A 21,564-nucleotide genomic window follows, 5' to 3' on the forward strand; every position below is an offset into this window, starting at 1 on the left:
CTTAGCCGCCACCTTTCATTTTATGCAAACCATAAGAAAAAACAAGAATTATTAGACTTATATAAAATTTGCAGTTTATAGTTTTGAATTTTCATATTTTTTAATTAATAATTTATACACATTTAATAAATTTTTAAGATAAATACAAAATTTAAATCAAAATTGTTGAATTCGAACTAATCATAACGCACATGCTAACTCCGCCATAACTTACACATACTACATATATTAAGTCAAAGAATATAAGTATATACTAAGCAAATTAGAGCCTGAATGCTTTAAACCACTAATGTCACAAGGAATACACTAATTGGAAAAAGAAGTGGCACTATCAACTTTTACTACTACATTTTTATTGTATTTATGTGTTTTAGTTCCACTTGAAATTTAATGATGTAAGAAGACTTTTACATCGAATGTTCTTAGCTAAAGTTGTGTATAATATATCAAAAATATTTTTTGAATCTTATGATTTTAATTAAATATATCATGCCATTCTTATAAGTAAGTGCCGTTAAAGATTAAAGATCTATCTACATTGCTCAGACCATTAAGAAATATCGATAAGTGTGTGTCAAATCCTCCAAAAATAGTGATACGGTTACGACATCATTTTCGAAAAGTCTGAGCAACATATATAGCCTGTTTGGCTAAGCTTATTTTTGTCCAAAAATACTTATTTTTTCCAATAAGTGCTTATTTTAAAAAAGGTGAGGTGTTTGGCCAAACTTTTGGAAGAAAATAAGTGCTTTTGGAGAGTAGCAGAAACAGTTTTTCAGAAGATAAAAAAAATAGCTTCTGCCCAAAAGCATTTTTTTGAAAAACACTTTTGAGAAAAATACGTTTAGAAGCACTTTTTAAAAGCTTGGCCAAACACAAATTGCTGTTCAAAAGTGTTTTTTAAATTGATTGGCCAAACAAAAATTGTTTTTCGCTAAAAGTACTTTTTTAATAAGTACTTTTGAAAAAAGCACTTTTCAAGATAAGCTGATTTTAGAAGTTTGGCCAAACAGGCTAATTGTGTAGAAGGTACAATGATAAATGTTGTAATTAAAAACTTACTCTACTAAATATGGAAAGACGTATTTTAAATAAAGCAACAGGAAAGTAAGACAAATAAATTGAAGGAATTGTCGTTACATTAATTCCAGTAGAAGGTCTGATGTTAAAAACAATAGATCCTCCGAGACGAATGTTCTTGGGCAGATTATTTGTCTTGCTGCTTCCTTTCCCATTCGTGTTACCTGAAGATACACTAGCTCTTTATTAGTAGTAGCTATTAGTAAAAATTGACATGTAATTACATATCTTAAACTCAGGTTTCGTTCAGTTCATGAAAATTGCTACTACTACTATATATATTATAGCTTAATATGTAGATATACTTTGTTATGCATATTTTGATGAAAATATTACAGCAATCTGTATGATAATAATTTTAGCTAGCCTATAATTAAGCATTAACCTTACTTTGAAACTAAATTAAGATTCAATTTGTCACGACCCGTCTAGGGGCCGTGACGAGTACCCGATACTTGTACCGAGCACCCCTTGTCTATCGTTTTACCTTTACCTCTTAGCAAGCCATGTAAACAGAGCCATTTTTTTTTTTTTTGAACATTAACATTAGCGGCGTCATTCTGAACATAGACTAATAAACTTCGTTATCACTTATACATCAACATTAACATGCCAAAACACCATATATCTAACTGTACTTAACTGACTGTACATAACTGTCTACGAGCCTCTAGACGTAGTACACTTATACATAGAAAGGGCTGAGTACTGCCGTGCCCGAATATATATACACAAAATAGTACCAAGGAAGTGAGGCTCCGGAATAACTGGAGCACTGTCAACACTGCTGGTAGAGCTTCTAAGTATCAAATCCGCCTGTCTGCTGACCTGCGCGGCATGAAACGCAGCGTCCACAAGAAGGGACGTCAGTACGAATAGTGTACCGAGTATGTAGGGCATGAATAGTAATATACAGAAAATATGAATCATGTATAATGACATAAGAGAGTTACAACACATGTCCTGGGATAGAAACATAACCTGTATATATATATACCCTTGGCAGGTGCTATGCGTACTTAGCTTTCCTTGTTCATATACATATACATATAAAATAGGACATCTCATATTGCCGAGGCGTCGGCAGCCGATCCATTTAACCATAAATATACATATCCCGCGTCCGGGACGATATCATATCATGTAATGCCAACTGATCAGGTGGATATGCGTTCATAACGCTCTGCCCTTACCTCCATTTTCCCCGTATACACATGCATATATCATGTACATATATCAGCGTCTATAGCGCTCTAGCTATTTTATCATATACATATACGTGTGTCGTGTAGGTACATCAGCGTCTATAGCGCTCTAGCTCTTTCGTCATGTGCATGTTTTAAAAAAATATATACACATATCTTACATACATTTACATGTCTTATATGCATTTACGTATCCTATAAACATATATCTCATATGCACGCAGGAGAGCCCAAAGAAGCATCATGTAGTCATCAGAGTGACGTAAAGTCGGTAACCTCCGATTACATTATAGAATACTCGTGATCGCTTTGTCTCACCTTGAAGGAACGAGTATTTTAAGGTGAGACTATCAACGGGGAATAATATTAAAGTAAACGTAGAATGAAATCGGGGCATCATAGATGACAGTTCATAGACTTTGAAATATTTTAGAAAATAAAGTCATAGCTAGGAAATATAAATAATATTCAAAAATTAGTTTATCATTTTCATGTTTACATAAGATACTTAGCTTAGTCATCTTAGTCATAGAGTCGTTCCGGTAGTACGTATCATAGGCATATTCTCTTATCTAACATCATTGTTATCATTATCGTCATGGAAGTGCCCTCGTTAGAGGAGTCATAGTATTTATCATTTGGTAACGAAATCGGGATCAAAGGTTCCCTTTGGATTCACTTCAAGTAAGTCAAGCAAGACTGTAAGGAAAAATACGAGAGTAGCGGGCCCACCTCGGGCCGGATGGTGTGACGTATATGATTTACATATATTACGTGTCATGTCATTACTTGTGAGGGTCCTAGGGTAATCGGGTCCCACTTATGCAAGTTCTAGGGGTTTAAGAGGTCTTTCCATCATTTGCACACTTTCTAGTTCAATTCTATTGAACAAAAAGTGGAAAACTTTAGGTGCGGATTCCGGGGAATCGAGTTGTCCCCGAGGCTCGTACCCAACTTATTTCAACTAAGACATGCCATAGAAAGAAGGGTGAAGCCTTACATACCTCTTTCCGCTTCTTTTGCTATTCCGAATTCACGTTGCAATCTCGTCAAAATCTGCAAATTGGTCACATTTACCCAAACTTTCATTAGGGTACTTAGAGTTAGAATCTTAAGGAACCACTTGGCTACCGAAATTTCGGCAGCACTTCCTCTGTAAATATACCATCCTCAACATTCAACATAGCCAAATTCTCATCAATCACAATCCGGGAATTCAAACCCGACCAAACTATTAACATAATTCAACAATCACACTAAAAATTCACATATTCCATTCAAGGTGCATTCCAACACTTCAATTAACATTCTCCCTCCTTCAATACTCTCCAATTCCAATGAAACAACAATAACCTTATAATACATATATTCCAACAACATCATAGTAATACCATTACATGTCTTCCATACAAAAACATTATTTTCAATTTACACAAACTTCCAATTGCCAATACTTCACCAAACTTGTCAAGTCTTTATTTGCGATATAACATCTACAACACAACGATTAAGATATTAATTACAACTCGCTCATTATTCTTTCACAACTCACCAATATACACGACTATACATCAAGTATACACGGCCACATATACCATGCACACTCACACGGCTCCAACATGTATACACCACTACAATCTCTCCAAACTCATTCAACTTCCAGTTTCCACATATCATTCACAACAATAACAACTAAACACTAATTAAAATAATTGAAGCATGACTCCCACACACATATATCTATACACGGCCATATACTATATTTCTCTCCTTCATGAATTTCATCCATTTTAGCATACTACAACACATATAAACCATATATAACACATAAAACAAGATCAAAACTCACCTTTCTTCTTCAACTTCTCACTTGACTACAACTTGACAACTTGTATGATTTTGAATTTTTCTTGCTCCAACAACAACTCCACCTTGTTAATCACCCTTTACTTGGTAGAAAATGATTTTTGAAGAATTTTTGCAATTTGTTCTTGTGAAAATTGCTCTTGGCCGAAATGGCCTTAAGTTTTTCTCCTCTCTCTCTTGTTCTTGCTTTTCTTGAAATTTCTAGAACATTATGTGGAATAAGATGACTTAGTCATCTTATATTTAATATGGGCTTGGGCCATAACCATGGCCGGTTGGGCCTCACAAATTTGGGCCTTATTATTTTTTTTGATTTTTTTTGGGCCAACTCGGTTTGGTCCCGAGTTGGGCCTAGCCCACTGACCTTTCGACCTTAAAACGTTCATATCTCCTTGTACCGACGTCACCTGGGCACCCACGACCTATGGTTGGAAAGCTAATTCAATTATCTACAACTTCTAGTTCTTGGTACTTTTCCAAATTCCAAACTTATAATACCGTTTTTGCCCCTTGAAGTCAGATCACCCGAAAACGTTTTCTTAAAATATTCGTTTGGAGGACTTCCACTTTGATTTGGCCCAAGGGTCCTTCTTGAGTTGTGTTTAACTTCTCATATGTGATTCATATGAATTTTCAGATGTCCCAAAAAAATCTCGATGTGTGGGTCCCACCTCAACAATTAATCTGACGTTCAAAAATACGGGATATAACACAATTGTAACACAGAAAGTTATCTATTACCACCAGAAAAGTTGCGATCGAGTCATGTGAAACGTACCAAAAGTAAAGAGGCGTGATTTAACTAATTATAAACAAAAAAGGTTTGTACTGTGCTTACAATTTTGAAAAATGCAGCCATGCAGGAATGGAGTAAATGCATATATACAGAGTACGTACAGTTACACTTTGACCACAAGTGAAATACACAAAACTGTAAGCAGTTGGAGTAATTAATAGAGAGTAGCGGAAAACAGACTGACCATATCTTCTATTCAGATAGCGCGAGAAACCAGCTTGTGTTATGCCCATCACAACATCATTAATGGTCTACAAGAACCACAATATAATAACATAATCAAAGCCAGAACTATATGCATAACAAACAGGGGGTTACAAGAAAAAAAAAACATTAGCATATATGTGGTTAAAGGAAAAATTCAAAATCCAAACTAGGCCAAAAACAGCGGAAAACAACTGATCACAATAGGAAAAATATAGTATCCTATTCTCGTTCCTGTTCCGGCTCTATCTCCAACACCGTGCTATTTTTCTGGCCATTGGTCACGCTCATTTTAGGTTCTGTTTTGGTCTTAGTGTCAATAGGTTTAGGACCAAGGCTCCCCATTGGTTTGTTGTTGAACTATAGGAAACTGAATAACTAAGCTTGTAAGTGAAATGCCTCAAGGAGAGTAGTTTCTTTATTGGTGTACATACATATATATAAAGATGGTAATGAAAGCCTACACATGAAAACCACCTTTAATTATGTAAGACGAGACAAGTTATGTCTAAGTCGTCTAGTAAAAATAGCCGATGGAGATCCTGTAACTTATTGCATCTATTTTAAATTTATAGGTCAGAAGTAGGAAGAAATGGGTAGACAAGCCATTTTGCGGACGACTAATTAAGCAAATAATTTAACCACTATTCAGAATTATTCAATGTTTAATATCGTTGTAACAGAAAAATAAAATTTGATTAAAAAATATCTTTAGCTAAAATATAGAAAATTTATATCACACTTTTGAAAAATTCTTCGAGTTTGAAATGCGTAGTTCAAACTGAACCGTTTAGTTCTTAAAATTTATCATCGAGTTTTTCTGTAGCTCCTCTTGCTTTATTTTGAAATTTTCTTTTGCATCATTTCAACTCTAGAATTTTTTTTGGAGTTCTACTTACACCATTTCGAGCTCTAAAAATTTACTTAGGAGCCGTTTGGACATGGTTTGAAATCCCAAATCATGCATTTTTGGATGATTTGGGATTTCATCTCATGACGTGAAACCATGAGATGAAATCGCATGTCCAAACGTTGATTTCATCTCATGGTTTCAAATCGCATGTCCAAACACCTACTTAGGCCCTGTTTGGACATGCAATTTGGATATTTTAAAGAGTATTTTCTCTTATAGACATAAAAACTCCACAAGTTGTGAAAACTATCAAAACATTCTCATTCTTATACAATCTTACCAAATGAGCAAGTTATAATTCATAACAAAATTAATACGCTAATTCATCACAACCGGCTCAAAATTAATACTAGAAGACCTTTATAAAAATACAACAGCAATTGATCAAATTTTACTTCAATAAATAAAATTAAACTATGGGTCTTTTTTTACAAAATTAAAAGGTTGGTACACATAAATAAAATTTGGTGGAAGTTAATGAGATTGGTAAATGATTGATGGGGGTAATTGTTAAAAATATCTACCAACTTATGGGTCTTTTTTTACAAATAATGCCTTTTTGGATGATTTGGGGTTTGAAACCATAGTTTCAAACTCATGTCCAAACGCTGGTTTGAAATCATGATTTGCAAATTCATGGCCAAACGCCTACTTAGAGTTTCACTTTCACCGTTTTGAATCCAAGGACAATTTACAGGAGTTCCACTTGTACCAATTTGAATTGGAAATTTGATGGAGTTACACTTGCACATGTAACAAAAATTTCATGCGTGGTACCTACAACACAGCAGTTTCAAATGTAAAAAAGAATCATAATGGGGTAATTTTATCGGTGGTTCCTGAGAAGATAATGGGTAATTTCATGGGTAGTTTCAGAGAAAATAATAGTAATGTGGTAATTTCATGGGTTGTATCTAAAAGCGAAGGGATAGAGGTTCAAACTAATAATATATTTTTTGGAGTTTAATTTGAATTGATAAATGTGCAACTCCAGAATATTTCCTTGGAGTTTGAACTGAATTGAAGCTCCAGGAATTTTTGAAACTCCAACAACAATACTCTAGCACATTAAGTTGGAGTTTTACTTGTTAAAATATAGATGTTCTGTATTTTAGTTAAGGGTATTTTTATCTATATTTTATTTTCATCTTAAAAAATAATAATTTTTAGATACATTTCAAATGGTTGTTATTAATAAGCGGTCCAAAAATTAGCCATGCGGGCTAATTTTCTCTCGGTAGTACTATCGGGCGGTAGTGCTTGACTAAAAAAAAGTAACACGTTTGGTCTCCTTTGGCTAGGGCATTATTATAAGCAGTAAACTTATTTCAGAAAAAGAGAATTTCTTGAGACATTATTACTAAGCGTTTCAAATACCTCAGTTAGAACTTAGAAAAGGCCTATTCAGCTTCTTTGCCAGTTGCCACTTATATCCAACTTTTCATACATAGCTGTTTAGAAGAAGTTCTCTGCAACTCTTTAGGGAGAAACATTTTTACTCCTCTGTTCAGCTAATGATCAAATTTTATGGAGTACTATTTTTAGAGATCGTAAAATTAGCCAATAAAAATATGAACTGTCAAACTCGTCCAAGTATACGTGAATTAACGGTGCACCTATTTAATAACTGATCAGCTTATTTTGATTCATCCAATCAACTCACGAGAAACCTGACAAAAATAAATTGAACATAGTGGTTTATCGGGTAAAAAGAGGTTGATATTTTGGGAAAAGCAAACTGGTCTGATTCAGATTGGGAAAAAGACAATTGCTACAACAATACGAGGATATTTACTTATGTAAGAGGCTGGTTGGTGAAGAAGTTTTAAGACTTGCTGAAAAGCTAACCTAATAAAGCTGGTTAGTAATGCTAGCTTTTACATTGAATTGAATTAGTTGTGTGTGATTGATAGCATAAATGTAACCCTATCTAGTCAACAGTACTACTTCGGAGACAGCAATACTTATCAGTATTTACTAATTCCTCTACTCCTTTTTTTTTTACGCCCCTAAAGAAAACATCAATTAAAAGAGTAATTTGACTAAATTAATTCTTATTTATTATTTCATCTCAATTTAATTATTACTCTTCTTTTCACTACATTAATCTCTCTCCATATTTCTTGAGTAAGGATAAAGGTGGAATCTAACAATTAATTATATTTTGGTTTTTTAAAATGACAAGTATTTTGGACCATTAATTTTTGGTAAGGACAATAAGTAAAATGGACCCGAGAGAGTATTTAGTACTCCCTCTGTTCACTTTTACTGGTCCAATTTGAACTTCGCACATCTTATAAGAAATAACAATCGATATGAGTTTTTTTTTTTTTTTTACCACAATACTCATTAATTAATGTTTAGTCTTAGGTCTTGAAAAATAATTTGGAGAATAAACAATTATCGCTAATGGTAAAAAAATAAAATAAAAACTATATTTTCTCTTGATATGCTTAAAATGACAAGTAAAAATATTTTTAGTAAATATAGTAAAGAAGTGAAAATGAATGGGGGAAGTAGTTCTATAATTAGCTTAATGAATGGGGGAAGTAGTTCTATAATTAGCTTATCTTCTTCTGAGTTCGGTCGGCTTGGTCGACCACTAATATACCTCTTTTTTCTTGTGAGTTTTGATTGTTCGAGCAGAAGTGTGTCTGAATGCATCATAAGAGTTCAACATCTATTTATAGCCTGTTTAATTAGGCCACTAAAATCACTTTTTTTTTTGTTGAAAAAAAAATAGTTTTTAAAATGTGAGGTGTTTGACCTAAAACAAAAAGTATTTTTGAGTAGCACTAGCGGCAGTTTTTTGTTGTTCGGAAGGATTACAAATTTCTGCTTCTTCCAAGAAGCATAAATAGTAAAACTACATTTTTAAGAAAAGAAATATTCTTGTCAAATTTATGTTTATCAAATTATCTCTCAATAATTTAACCTATAATTTATCAAAAGTAAATACATCCTCGCCTCCTCTTCCCTTGAGTTGTGATAAATATATTTATATTAAAAAGCTTAATAAATTTTTCATGTTATGTTTTATATCATAACTAAATAAAAATAAAAACTTGAGTATCGCCTTTCATAAGAAATATTTAAAATGATTTCTCCATTTAAAGAATTCTAATTGTAAAATAAACTTTAAATTGTCTTTTCTCGTAATTTGATACTCAAAATCACTTTTCAAAAAGATTTGTCAAGCACAATTTATTTATCAGATACTTAACAAAGCACTTCGCAAATGAATTAACCAAATACATAATGCTTTTCTCCAAAAATACTTTTCTGGAAAATTTGTTTTCACAAAAAATATGTTTTCAATAAGCAATTTTTTAAACGTTTGGCTAGCCAAAATAATTACTTTGTCAATAATAAATAGTAGTTAAATTAAAGGAGTGCAAGGGATCGAATAGGTGAAAAATTGGCTGCTCTGCCGCTTTGCTCTCGACGCATGTTAAAGCTAACATACGCCAACAGTGAATAGCGATGGCCGGAGCGCGAGGAAGAGGGCGTGGTAGACCTCGAAAAATACCTATCACCATAGTTGCAAGTACGACAAATTTGAACAAAGGAAATAAAACCCCAAACGCAACGACCAATGTAACAGTGACGCCAGTGATTATGATGGTTCAAGAGAGTAGATCTAATACTCGATGTAGCACATCGAGGATTTCAAGGAAACTCCAGCTAAGTGAGAAAAAGTTATCTGAACCTACAACAACCCCTGAGCAACGAAGGAACCCATTCAAGAGCATGTCTCTGCCCCAATCAATGAATCGGTACCGAAGGGTCGTGTTGTCACCACACCACCTGAAATTATCACTACTAACCACCTGAATCTTCGTGGACAAGCCTCTTTGCTGGTAATAGAGTTGCATCAAATGGAATGAATCTGAATTTTGTCGCTTCTAAGTTGATTGATGGTAAAGTGGTGGTTCAACTTGACATAAGTCAAATAGAGGAGGAAGCAGAGAATTACATTGTTGGGAATTCTCTTAGGTACAATTTTGTGAAAAAAATATATAGCTAAGCATTGGTCTCCGGTAGCAACCCCTACTTCGTTTTTCCATGAAGATGGTTATTATGTAGTAAAATTAAAATCGATGGATGACCTGAATGAGATATTATATTCTGGCCCTTATACCGTGAATAATAGACCTCTGATCCTTAAATTGTGGACTCCGAATTTTGATTTCAATGTTGAACTCTTAACTGAAGTCCCCCTTTGGGTCAAGTTTCCTAAGCTTCCAGTTAGTTGTTGGAGTAGTGATTCTCTTAGCCCAATTGCTAGTGCTTTGGGAGTCCCAATCTTTGTAGATGAGTGTACTGCAAAACAGTCCTCAATCTCTTATGCTAGGATTTTGATAGAAATAAATGTTACTAAATCTCTCCCCACTGAAATCACTGTATTGGATCCATATGGAGGAGAATTTCAGCAGCCTGTTATTTATGAATGGGTTCCTGAGTTCTGGTCCAAATGCCTTAAAGGGGGACATGATTGTATCAAGCATGAGAAGGCCAACAAAGTCCAGGAGCAGCTTCGCCAGAAGAAGAAACAACCTAAGATGGTTCAAAAATGGCTACTAAGGGAACCACCTATTGATGTTGAACACAATATCCTCAACACTGACCATGTAGAGAAAGTGGAGCTTCCTCTTGAGAGTCAGACATCAGAAGTACCGGTTCAGCAACAACATGGCCTCACCACTCCTTTTGCATTAGAGATGGTTTGTGTTACAACTTTAAAAACATATACTAGAGGGAAACACATTATGCAGAGTCTCCTTCTAGACCTTGTTGAGTTCCCTGTGCTCGCTGTAGCCAATATGAAGACTTTTTGCTCTTTGAGGATTAGTGATTTTTTTAGGTAAACCACTTCCCTTGGATATATCATGGTACTTCTTCATCAAGATGAATTGGTTAACTTGGAACACGAGAGGATTGAATAAGATCTATAAACAAAGGGAAATGACAACCTACTTAAAAATCAATAGCATAAAGCTAGCTGGACTCTTGGAAACTAGAGTCAAGCATCATAAGCATGAAAACATCCTGAAAAATATTGCACCTGGCTGGTCGTGCAACAATAATTATCTACGTGCTATCAATGGGAGGAATTGGTTACTATGAGATGATTCAGTATATGAAGTGGTTGTCTATGACACTGATGCACAACTTATTCACTGCACTGTCAAATGTAGAAAAGATGATTTCACCTGCTGGTTAACTATCATCTATGGCTATAACTCCATTGAACTGAGGAAGGCTTTATAGGACAATATAAAATCTCTGGATGGATCAGTCAAGGGTCCATCGCTAATTATTGGGGATTTTAATGCTATGGTTCAGCCCTAAGACAGATTATTTGGTAATCCCATTACTCATGTTGAACTGAAGGACTTCTCATATTGTGTTCAGGGCCTGCACTTGACTGAGATTCCATGGAAAGGTGATTATACACTTCGACAAATAAGCATCAAGGGAATGATAGAGTATGCAGTAGACTTGATATAGCTTTTGGAAATGCTTCATGGATGATGCATTGGGGCCACATAATAATGGAATATGGTTTACCTTTATTTTCTGATCATTTGCCTATGAAGTTAGCTCTGCAACATGCAAACTGGAACATAAAAAGTCCTTTTAGATTCTTTAATGTGTGGGCTGCCCTTCAAACTACCGGTGAATGATGTTTTGAAAGAAAGTTGTCATACAAATCCAATGCAGAATATATGGTTGAAACGGAAGATGTACATGATCCATTGTGGAGTATTGAGCACTACAAGGCCCCTGGAATTGATGGTTATAATTCCCACTTCTACAAGCAAGCATGACCTATTATCAAAGGGGAAGTGACTACAACAATACTTGAATTCTTTTCATGTGGAAAACTATACAGAGGCATGAACTACACTACAGTTACACTTGTTCCTAAAGTCCGTAATCCCATGACTTTTAAGGATTTTCGACTCATTGCCTTTTGCCCAGTGCTTTATAAATGATCACAAAGATCCTAGCTTTCAGAATGCAATAGGTTATAGCAAGTGTTATTTGTGATGCTCAAGTAGGCTTCATTCTAGGAAGCAGGATTACCAATAACATCATATTAGCTCATGAACTGATTAGGGCTTAATGGAGGAAGCATTTGTCACTAAGGTGTATGCTCAAAATTGATTTGAGAAAGGCTTACGACCTTGTGAAATGACCTTTTTTTTTTACAGCAAATCCTTGAAGAGCTGGCTTTTCTCCAAAAATACAAATCCTGGATATTGGAGTGTGTACAGACTGTCAATTATACTATCTTGGTTAATGGGGAATCCACAGAGCCTTTTAATGCTGCTAAAGGTTTAAGATAAGGGGACTCTATATCCCCTTTTCTAATTGCAATTTCCATGGAGTATCTTAGTAGAACACTGAATAGTCTATCAAAGAATAATTACTTTAAATTGCACCTAATATGCTCCAAGTTAATTAGGGATTACCCACCTCAGTTTTGCAGATGACCTTCTCCTATTCTTCAGAGGTGACCTTAACTCAGTTAGCTCAATTCATGATTGCTTTAATCATTTCTCCTTGATTTCTGGATTGCAAGCTAACTTGGGAAAAAGTTCTTAATATTTTGGTGGTGTGAGTCTAGTTGAACAAACAACTATTCTCCAGCAGCTTGGTTTTTCTCTTGGGCAACTTCCTTTCAAGTATCTAGAAGTTCCCATGTCCACAAAAAGATTAGCCATCCTACAATGTCAGCCTCTAATTGATACAATTGTTGCAAGGATCTCATCTTGGACCTCCATGAAACTCTCTTACACTGGTGGGATATAACTAGTTCAGTCTATTTTGTTTGGAATCCAATCTTATTGGGCTCGACTCTTCTTATTTCCTGTTAAAGAAATGAAAGATGTGGAAGCATTTTGTAGGAGCTATATTTGATCTGGTTCCTCTGTTGCAACTAAAAAAAAATCTCGTCTCATGGGAAATAATGTGTATGCTTAAGTCCTCGAGGGGTTGGAACCTCATCAATATGATAGTGTGGAACAAAGTTGCTTTGCCCAAAACTTTCTGGGGTCTCACTAATAAGCAGGTCAAGCTACGGATCAAATGGATCCATAACTATTACATAAAGCAACAACCATCAAATGGAGATACCAAAACATACATGTTGGGTGATACGTAAAATAGTGGAAGCTAGAAGTATGCTGACTCAGTTGCAGAAGCCACTTACAGAAGGAAAAAATTTAATCAGGCAGATCTATCTAAAACTATTGCAATGCACCTAGAATACCATGGAAATGTCTTATGTTTGCAAATGTAGCTAGGCCAAAAGCACAATTCATAATGTGGTTGCATCTCTAAGATAGGCTACTTACTGTTAACAAACTCTTACAGTGGGGAATGTCTCTTGATCCTATTTGTATCATATGCCAAAGACATCCAAAGAATAGAGATCATTAGTTCTTTCAATGCACGAAAACAAAAACTTTGGAATAGAATCTCCAGGTGAAAAACGGGACAACATATTAGTTTCACAAGTTAGAATCAGTACATGTGTTGGAGCATCAGTAATGCATAGGGTAAATCACAATCTGCAATGTTTTCAAGTTGATATATACTGAAGTTATTCATGCGGTGTGGACCGAAAGGAACCAACAAATCTTTAAGAAGACGAGTAGAGATTGGGAGGCAATAGCAAGGGACGTAGCTTGTATCTGTAATATTAGAGCATCTCCCAAAACTTCAAGACTGCTGCAACAACTACTATTCTAATAACCTCTCCTAATAGCAATATTTTTTCTCTATGTCAAGTGTCTAGCTAGGTGTCACTGTTATACCCCGCATTTTTAGAGCATGAGCGTGACACGCGCCTCCTAAAAAACTGACAATCATGTTGTTGCCACATAATTTAAACTCACGTTGATAATGTTGTATTTCATACTTTTGTACGTCGGATTATTCATAAGCTGAGGTGGGGCCCACACGTCGAGATTTTTTTGGGACACATGACAAGTTATATGAAGCACATATGTGAAGTTGAACACAACTCAAGAAGGACCCTTGAGCCGAATCAAAGTGGAAGTCCTCCAAACAAATATTTTTAAGTAACGTTTTCGGGTGATCTGAATTCAAGGGGCAAAAACGGTATTATAAGTTTGGAATTTGGAAAACTATCAACAAAATAGAAGTTTTAGCTCATTGAATTAGCTTTCCAACCATAGGTCGTGGGTCCACAGGTGACATCGGAATAAGGATATATGGACGTTTTAAGGCAGAAAGGTCAGTGGGCTAGGCCCAATCCGAGCCCAACCGGGTTAGGCCCATTACCCATGTCTTTATAAGTGCAAATTTCGGCCTTCCTCCTCACTTTAAGACCAGGAACGTCCAGAAAATTCTGGGGAGAGAGAGAAAAAGAGTCTTGGAGAAGAAAAACCAATTTTGATCGAAATCTGAGCCCTGAATCCCAAAGCCCATGAAGGGAAAAGTGTTGTACGCTACGTTATCTTCAATTTGAGCTAAAAATCAACCAAGGAGAAGAGTGATAACGTGGTGGATGCATGATTAAGGTATGAAAAAGATTCCTTTTCATTGTAAACGAGTTTATTTAGAGTTTCGACGGATTAGCACGGAGAGAATAGCTTGATAAATTCGTTTGTTGGTGTTGTGAATTATGGAATGAAACTCGAAGAAAATTTTGGATGATAATAAATGTATTTAACTTGTAAAATGATGAGGATGTTGTTATTAATGTTATAGGTATTAATTTCAGCTTCTTTACGGAAATAAAATTATTAAATAGTTATACCACAAATTGGTTGGTGGAGGAATTTAGGATACAGTGTGCGGACTGTTTTATGACATACGTTGGTATTGGAAATGATGTTAATACTATTGGTATTGTTGTTGATGTTGTTGGTTGCTGAATTGGAATTCGGGCTAGGCATATAAACAGGGGAGATGCTGCCCGATTTTTGGCAGAATAAAAAATAGTATAATTTGGAATATGGTACAAATGTGCGATGACAGAGTCTAATGTCAGTATGAATCCTTTTAAATGTAGACTTACAAGCTTGGACGAATAAGCATAGCTAATAGGACGTGGAACAGGTATGTAAGGCTTACCCCTTCTTTCTTTTTGGCATGGTCTTTGTGAAATGAACAGACGATATGTATATGATTCCAAAGAAATTCCTATTCATAGAGCCACTAGGATGGCTAACGTTCTTGATTTCCATAAGATGTTTCATATGATTTTGATGCGTCCCCTGATGTCCGAAGGTCTACTTGATATGTTTCCGAAAAGGGCATTCGAGAGATAAGTGATATGGCTAATGTCTTGATTTTCAAATGATAGCACGTCTGATTATTCCGTTAAGTCGTTGATACATTTTGATATGTACATATGATTCCAAAAGCTATATTTGATTTGATCCGTACGATATCCGAAATGTACTTGATATGATTGTTGCTTCGATTTTCCAAAAATGGCTTCTGAAATGTTCGTAGAAGGTTCTGTACTTCAAACACTCATAACTTTCTCATACTAAATCAGATTGACTCGAAACTTGTTTCTGAGCCTTCAGGTGTCGGTAAGTATACTTGTCCATCGAGTCTTAGAATCGATTTATGTTATATATGGATCGGGCCGAACGTTCCTCGGCAGTAATATGTTATATATGGATCGGTTCGAACGTTCCTCGGCAGTAATATGTTATATATGGATCGGGCCGAACGTTCCTCGGCAGTAATATGTTATATATGGATCGGGCTGAATGTTCCTCGGCAGTAATATGTTATATATGGATCGGGCCGAATGTTCCTCGGCAGTAATATGTTATATATGGATCGGGCCGAACGTTCCTCGGCAGTAATATGTTATATATGGATCAGGCCGAACGTTCCTCGGCAGTAATGTGATATATGGATCGGGCCGTACGTTCCACGACACTACATTAATACATTATGATATAGGGATCGGGCCGTACGTTTCACGACATTACACTGACACGTGACTTTCATTTATGATTTATGATGATGACATACATGACTTCCGTTTCAAAAGGCAAGTGCTTTGACGTTTTTAAAAGATCATGCTTGATTCTGGTAAATCTCTGTTTCAGTTATGATCCTCAAGTGTCAATTTGCGCACCTATCTATCGAGTCTTGATTTATATGCATATAGTTTCTCACTACTCTGCTCGTGCACGCCTCAATGTGTCTTTCACTGAGTCCCGGGCCAGGATATGTTATCATGCGCACTTCACTGCATTGTTCACCGAGTCCCTCATTAGAGGGCCGGGTACGGTATATGCATATGATGATATGATTATGGCACCGAGTCCCATGATGGGCCGGGTACGGTATATGTGCACATGATTTCATTTGCCGAGTCCCTTAACGGGCCGGGTACGGTATGACTTCATTCACCGAGTCCCTCACTAGAGGGACGGGTACGGTATGTATATGTATATGTATATGTATATGTATATGCATGCATGATGATATGAAAACATGATGACATGATTTTATACACCGAGTCCCTTAATGGGCCGGGTACGGTATGTATATGATATATGATGATCACACGCATGATTTCATTCACCGAGTCCCATAACGGGCCGGGTACGGTATGTGATAATGATATGCATGATTTATGTTTTAAAGGCAAGAGCTTTGACATTCTGGACAGTGTATATGTTTCTGTATTTCGTATATCAGTTATGATCCTTTTATTGTGATTCCTGCCTTACATGCTCAGTACATTTTCCGTACTGACCCCCTTTCTTAGGGGGCTGCGTTTCCTGCCACGCAAGTACACCCGGACGAGTAAAAGATATTGCTAGAAGATGCTTCAGCAGGATTGGCGAGCTCCACTTCCTTCCGGAGTGTTGCCGAGTCGGATTTTGTGTGTTATGATTTCTGGATTGAAGTTAGAGACTTTGCAGACAGAGTCGTGGGTATAGTATGTCAGTCATGTAAGCGGCTTCATCAACTGATATGTCATTCTGTGCTATGTGATAAAGTCTATATGATTACAGATTCTGTTTGATTTGAGAACAATGAGAAAGAATGTTTTTGGAAGCTTTACTATGTGCTTCATCTTTATCTGATTTAAAAGTCCAAAGGGATTATGTATGTAATAAGAGTCAGAGGGTTCGCTCGGCTCCGAATATGGGGTCGGGTGCCCATCATAGTAAGGTTAGGGTGTGACAAAGTGGTATCAGAGCCGGTTTGTCCTCGGGGTTGTCTGCAAAGTCGTGTCCAGTAGAGTCTTGTTTATGGTGTGAAGCCGGTCACATTTATAAACTGGAGGCTACGGGGAATCTAGGGATTGTTGACCTTATTTCTGTCTTAAGATCGTGCGATAGATCCAAGTCATAGGAAAATAAAATTTCTTATATAGGCCTAACATACGACGGAAGGAGGTAAGTGACAATATGGAAAGTCATAAAGGTAAGTCTTGATATATTTGCTCTGTTACCTGAGACTGGAAGCACCGAATGGCTGGAATGTGTCGTATAGCCGTATGTTCTATGAGGTATTGTCGATATTTGCTGCGTACAGATTTTGAATAGTAAGAGTGGTAAAGGAGACCCAGTCAGAACTGTTCAAAAGTCGGGTCATTTAGTTAAGTACGCCTAACAGAAGGAAGCGTGGAAAGGAAATATCGTAAACAAACGATGAGTGGGATGAGTTGTTTCAGAAAGGTTATGGATTTGGTATGACATGAAGAATAATAGCGAAAAGGATGATTAGCAGTCCGAAGGATTGCAATGGATGACATTCGAGGCTTAGTAGGAGCAAGGTCTGTTGAAGGAATCAGAGAAAGTTGCCAATCAGTTTTGCCGTGGATTATTATATGAGAGTGGCGAGCGGAAGTCCAAAGAGGTGGATAATCGAGTATTCATAAGTAACGGCAACGAAGGTGTGTTCACTATCATCGGGAATCTAGGAATCTAGGACGAAAGGTAGCCATACACACAGGTGAAAGATGAATATTGGGAATTGAAAAGGCCAAAATAGTAATTGTTAAAGAGAAAGACGTGTTACGAGAATGTCTTGGAATCTGTAAGACTTCGAATTGCTCCAGATCATGTAATGAAGGTCATGCGATGGGGTGGATGTGATTATACCAGCGTTAACACACCAAATTCCATTAGAGTTTCGAGGTTAAGCGTGCTAAGGTAAGAGAAATATTAGGATGGATGACCCCCTGAGAAGTGTGCAAGAAATCCTATAGATTTAGACATAAGAGACAAATGAGAAGCTAGAGTAGCCTAAGGGAAACTAGAGTATATGGAATGGTTGGAGACCATAAGAGGTCGCGTAGGACGAGGCAGACTAGATTGGTGGAAAGACGGAGAGTGCATCACAGCTCTGGAATTAGGATAAGCTTGAATAGCGTTTGGAAGTATTTTGCAGGCGAGATAGTAGTAATTATATATATATATGAATGCGTATGATATCCCGCATGTGATTGTATCGGTGGGCATGTGTGTCCCAGCAACCGGTGTTACGGTATGGAAGGCATCAATCGAGCAAGGGTACCGAAGTTCAAGTGACAACAAAGGATATGGTACAAGTGTTACAAGGTAAGTTGATGCCGTTTCCACTACTAGTTAAGATTGGAAAGTCCTAATACAATGATATTCGGAAAAGAAAAAAAGTGAGTAAATGGAAGGCAAGGAGATCAAAATGTCAGAAAGAGTGAAAAGTAAGAAACATGATTGAGCAAAGTCTCCAAAAGAAGCGACGGGCAAGCCACGAGGCTATTTGGATAAAATTCAAAGGTAGGTATGTGAAAAGGATAAAGTGCGGTAATATGGAACAAAAGAGGAATGTGTGGGGTTCGAGAACCGATAGAAATAAGTGGGGCTAAAGGAGTAGTGACCACGACAAGGAACGTGAGGTAAGAGAAAGAATGTTTAGGCCTTACGACGATGTTAAGAGACTTCCAGCCCGTGAGAGGTATATAAAGGGATAAGTGTATGGTAAAATTAACACGGTTGCCTCGGACATGGAGGAGATTTCCAAAAGGATGACTTAAGAATAGGACGGATTACGCGTTTAGAGTAAAATTTCACGAACTTCAGAGCCGATGCCACAAATAACAAGAGGAGAAGAGTGCTCGAGGAGGAAGAAACCCAAGGAGGGTCAAGGATAAAAGTAGGAAAGGTATACTAACGGGTTAGTCAAAGGAAGAAGAGAACATTTAGGAGCAAAATGATTGGAAATCTTTAACCATAGGAGTAAAGAGGATACCTTAACGAGTTAGCAGTAGGAATCCGATTACGCATCGAGGAAAGAACAATGATGATGGGTCGACACTGTTGATTGGGAAATTAATGGTATGGAATGAGAATTCATGTGAGGTCTGAGAGATTTGATCATAGAAGAAGTAGAATGAAATGTGAGGAACGTGCATGGAAGATCCCTCGGTCATAGCATTATAAATATAGTTAAAGGTTCGATGAGCGAGGATAGAGAGAGTGTAAACTGTAAGGATTGTGTGCTAAAGAGCAAAAGTAGCAGAACGTTCGAGACAACATGGATGCACAACTGCAATACAAGCGCATGGTTAAAAAAACTTACGAGTAAGTGAGTTAAATGGACGAAAGGACTAATAGTGGATGGAAAAGTATGGAAATGTTGACAAAATGATGATATAGACAGAAAATGAAAACAAAACTTATGGTAAGAAGTTTGCCAAAGTTCAAAACATATCGGCATATTAGGAGGATACCTGAAAGAAGTAGAAACGAATTGACAATAAATGTACCACGAGGCAGACATGAGGGGAAAGTATGGAAGATACCTTAAGAGAATATTTAGAGGCCGATGAATAATTATAGCATGGTAAGCAAGACTACAATACTGTAGACAACACGAGAGCACGGTGCAAGTTAGTTTCCGACCATGTACATGAGGATAAAGGAGTAGCCTATGGCCACACTGAATCGTCAAGTGAAGATTACGTACCAAAGACGTGGCTTCTGTTAAGGTATTGTGGCGAAACAATAACAGAGAAGAGATGACCTGGGAAGCCGAGGATCGGATGAAGAAGAGGTACCCCTACTTATTTCCTACGCCTACAGGCAATCTAAACTTCTAAAACGGATATGTTAATTGGTGAATGAACTGTATGTGATAGCTATAGAAGAGATCTCCCCGAAGTGTTATAAGACCCCACAAGGACAGTTTAACATTCGAGGACGAATGTTCTAAAGGGGGGGAGGATGTTATACCCCGCATTTTTAGAGCATGAGCGTGACACGCGCCTCCTCAAAAACTGACAATCATGTTGTTGCCAGATAATTTAAACTCACGTTGATAATGTTGTATTCCGTACTTTTGTACGTCGAATTATTCATAAGTTGAGGTGGGGCCCACACGTCGAGATTTTTTTGGGACACATGACAAGTTATATGAAGCACATATGTGAAGTTGAACACAACTCAAGAAGGACCCTTGAGCCGAATCAAAGTGGAAGTCCTCCAAACAAATATTTTTAAGTAACGTTTTCGGGTGATCTGAATTCGAGGGGAACAAATGGTATTATCAGTTTGGAATTTGAAAAAATACCAAGAAATATAAGTTATAGATAATTGAATTAGCTTTCCCACCATAGGTCGTGGGTCCACAGGTGACGTTGGAATAAGGAGATATGGACGTTTTAAGGCAGAAAGGTCAGCGGGCTAGGCCCAATCCGAGCCCAACCGGGTTAGGCCCATTACCCATGTCTTTATAAGTGCAAATTTCGGCCTTCCTCCTCACTTTAAGACCAGGAACGTCCAGAAAATTCTGGGGAGAGAGAGAAAAAGAGTCTTGGAGAAGAAAAACCAATTTTGATCGAAATCTGAGCCCCGAATCCCAAAGCCCATGAAGGGAAAAGTGTTGTACGCTGCGTTATCTTCAATTTGAGCTAAAAATCAACCTAGGAGAAGAGTGATAACGTGGTGGCTGCATGATTAAGGTATGAAAAAGTTTCCTTTTCATTGTTAACGAGTTTATTTAGAGTTTCGACGGATTAGCACGGAGAAAATAGCCTGATAAATTCGTTTGTTGGTGTTGTGAATTATGGAATGAAACTCGAAGAAAATTTTGGATGATAATAAATGTATTTAACTTGTAAAATGTGGAGGATGTTGTTATTAATGTTATTGGTATTAATTTCAGCTTCTTTACGGAAATAAAATTATTAAATAGTTATACCACAAATTGGTTGGTGGAGGAATTTAGGATACAGTGTGCGGACTGTTTTATGACATACGTTGGTATTGGAAATTATGTTAATACTATTGGTATTGTTGTTGATGTTGTTGGTTGCTGAATTGGAATTCGGGCTAGGCATATGAACAGGGGAGATGCTGCCCGATTTTTGGCAGAATATAAAATAGTATAATTTGGAATATGGTACAAATGTGCGATGACAGAGTCTAACGTCAGTATGAATCCTTTTAAATGTAGACTTACAAGCTTGGATGAATAAGCATAGCTAATAGGACGTGGAA

At 36.7% G+C, this 21,564-nt stretch overlaps 1 protein-coding gene across 1 annotated transcript in view; it reads right to left on the reverse strand.

Annotated features, from left to right (window-relative positions):
• Nucleotides 1–11,664: 11,664 nt before the first annotated feature.
• The window catches only part of LOC132631198 (uncharacterized), a 35,604-nt gene continuing 25,704 nt past the window's right edge, over nucleotides 11,665–21,564 (reverse strand). The window contains exon 4 of the mRNA XM_060346791.1: nucleotides 11,665–11,670. Coding sequence (XP_060202774.1) covers nucleotides 11,665–11,670 — 6 coding nt within the window. The remainder of the gene's footprint in view (nucleotides 11,671–21,564) is intronic.

Source organism: Lycium barbarum, chromosome 3 (genome assembly GCF_019175385.1).
Source record: "Lycium barbarum isolate Lr01 chromosome 3, ASM1917538v2, whole genome shotgun sequence".
In the NCBI taxonomy this organism is placed as follows: Eukaryota; Viridiplantae; Streptophyta; class Magnoliopsida; order Solanales; family Solanaceae; genus Lycium; species Lycium barbarum.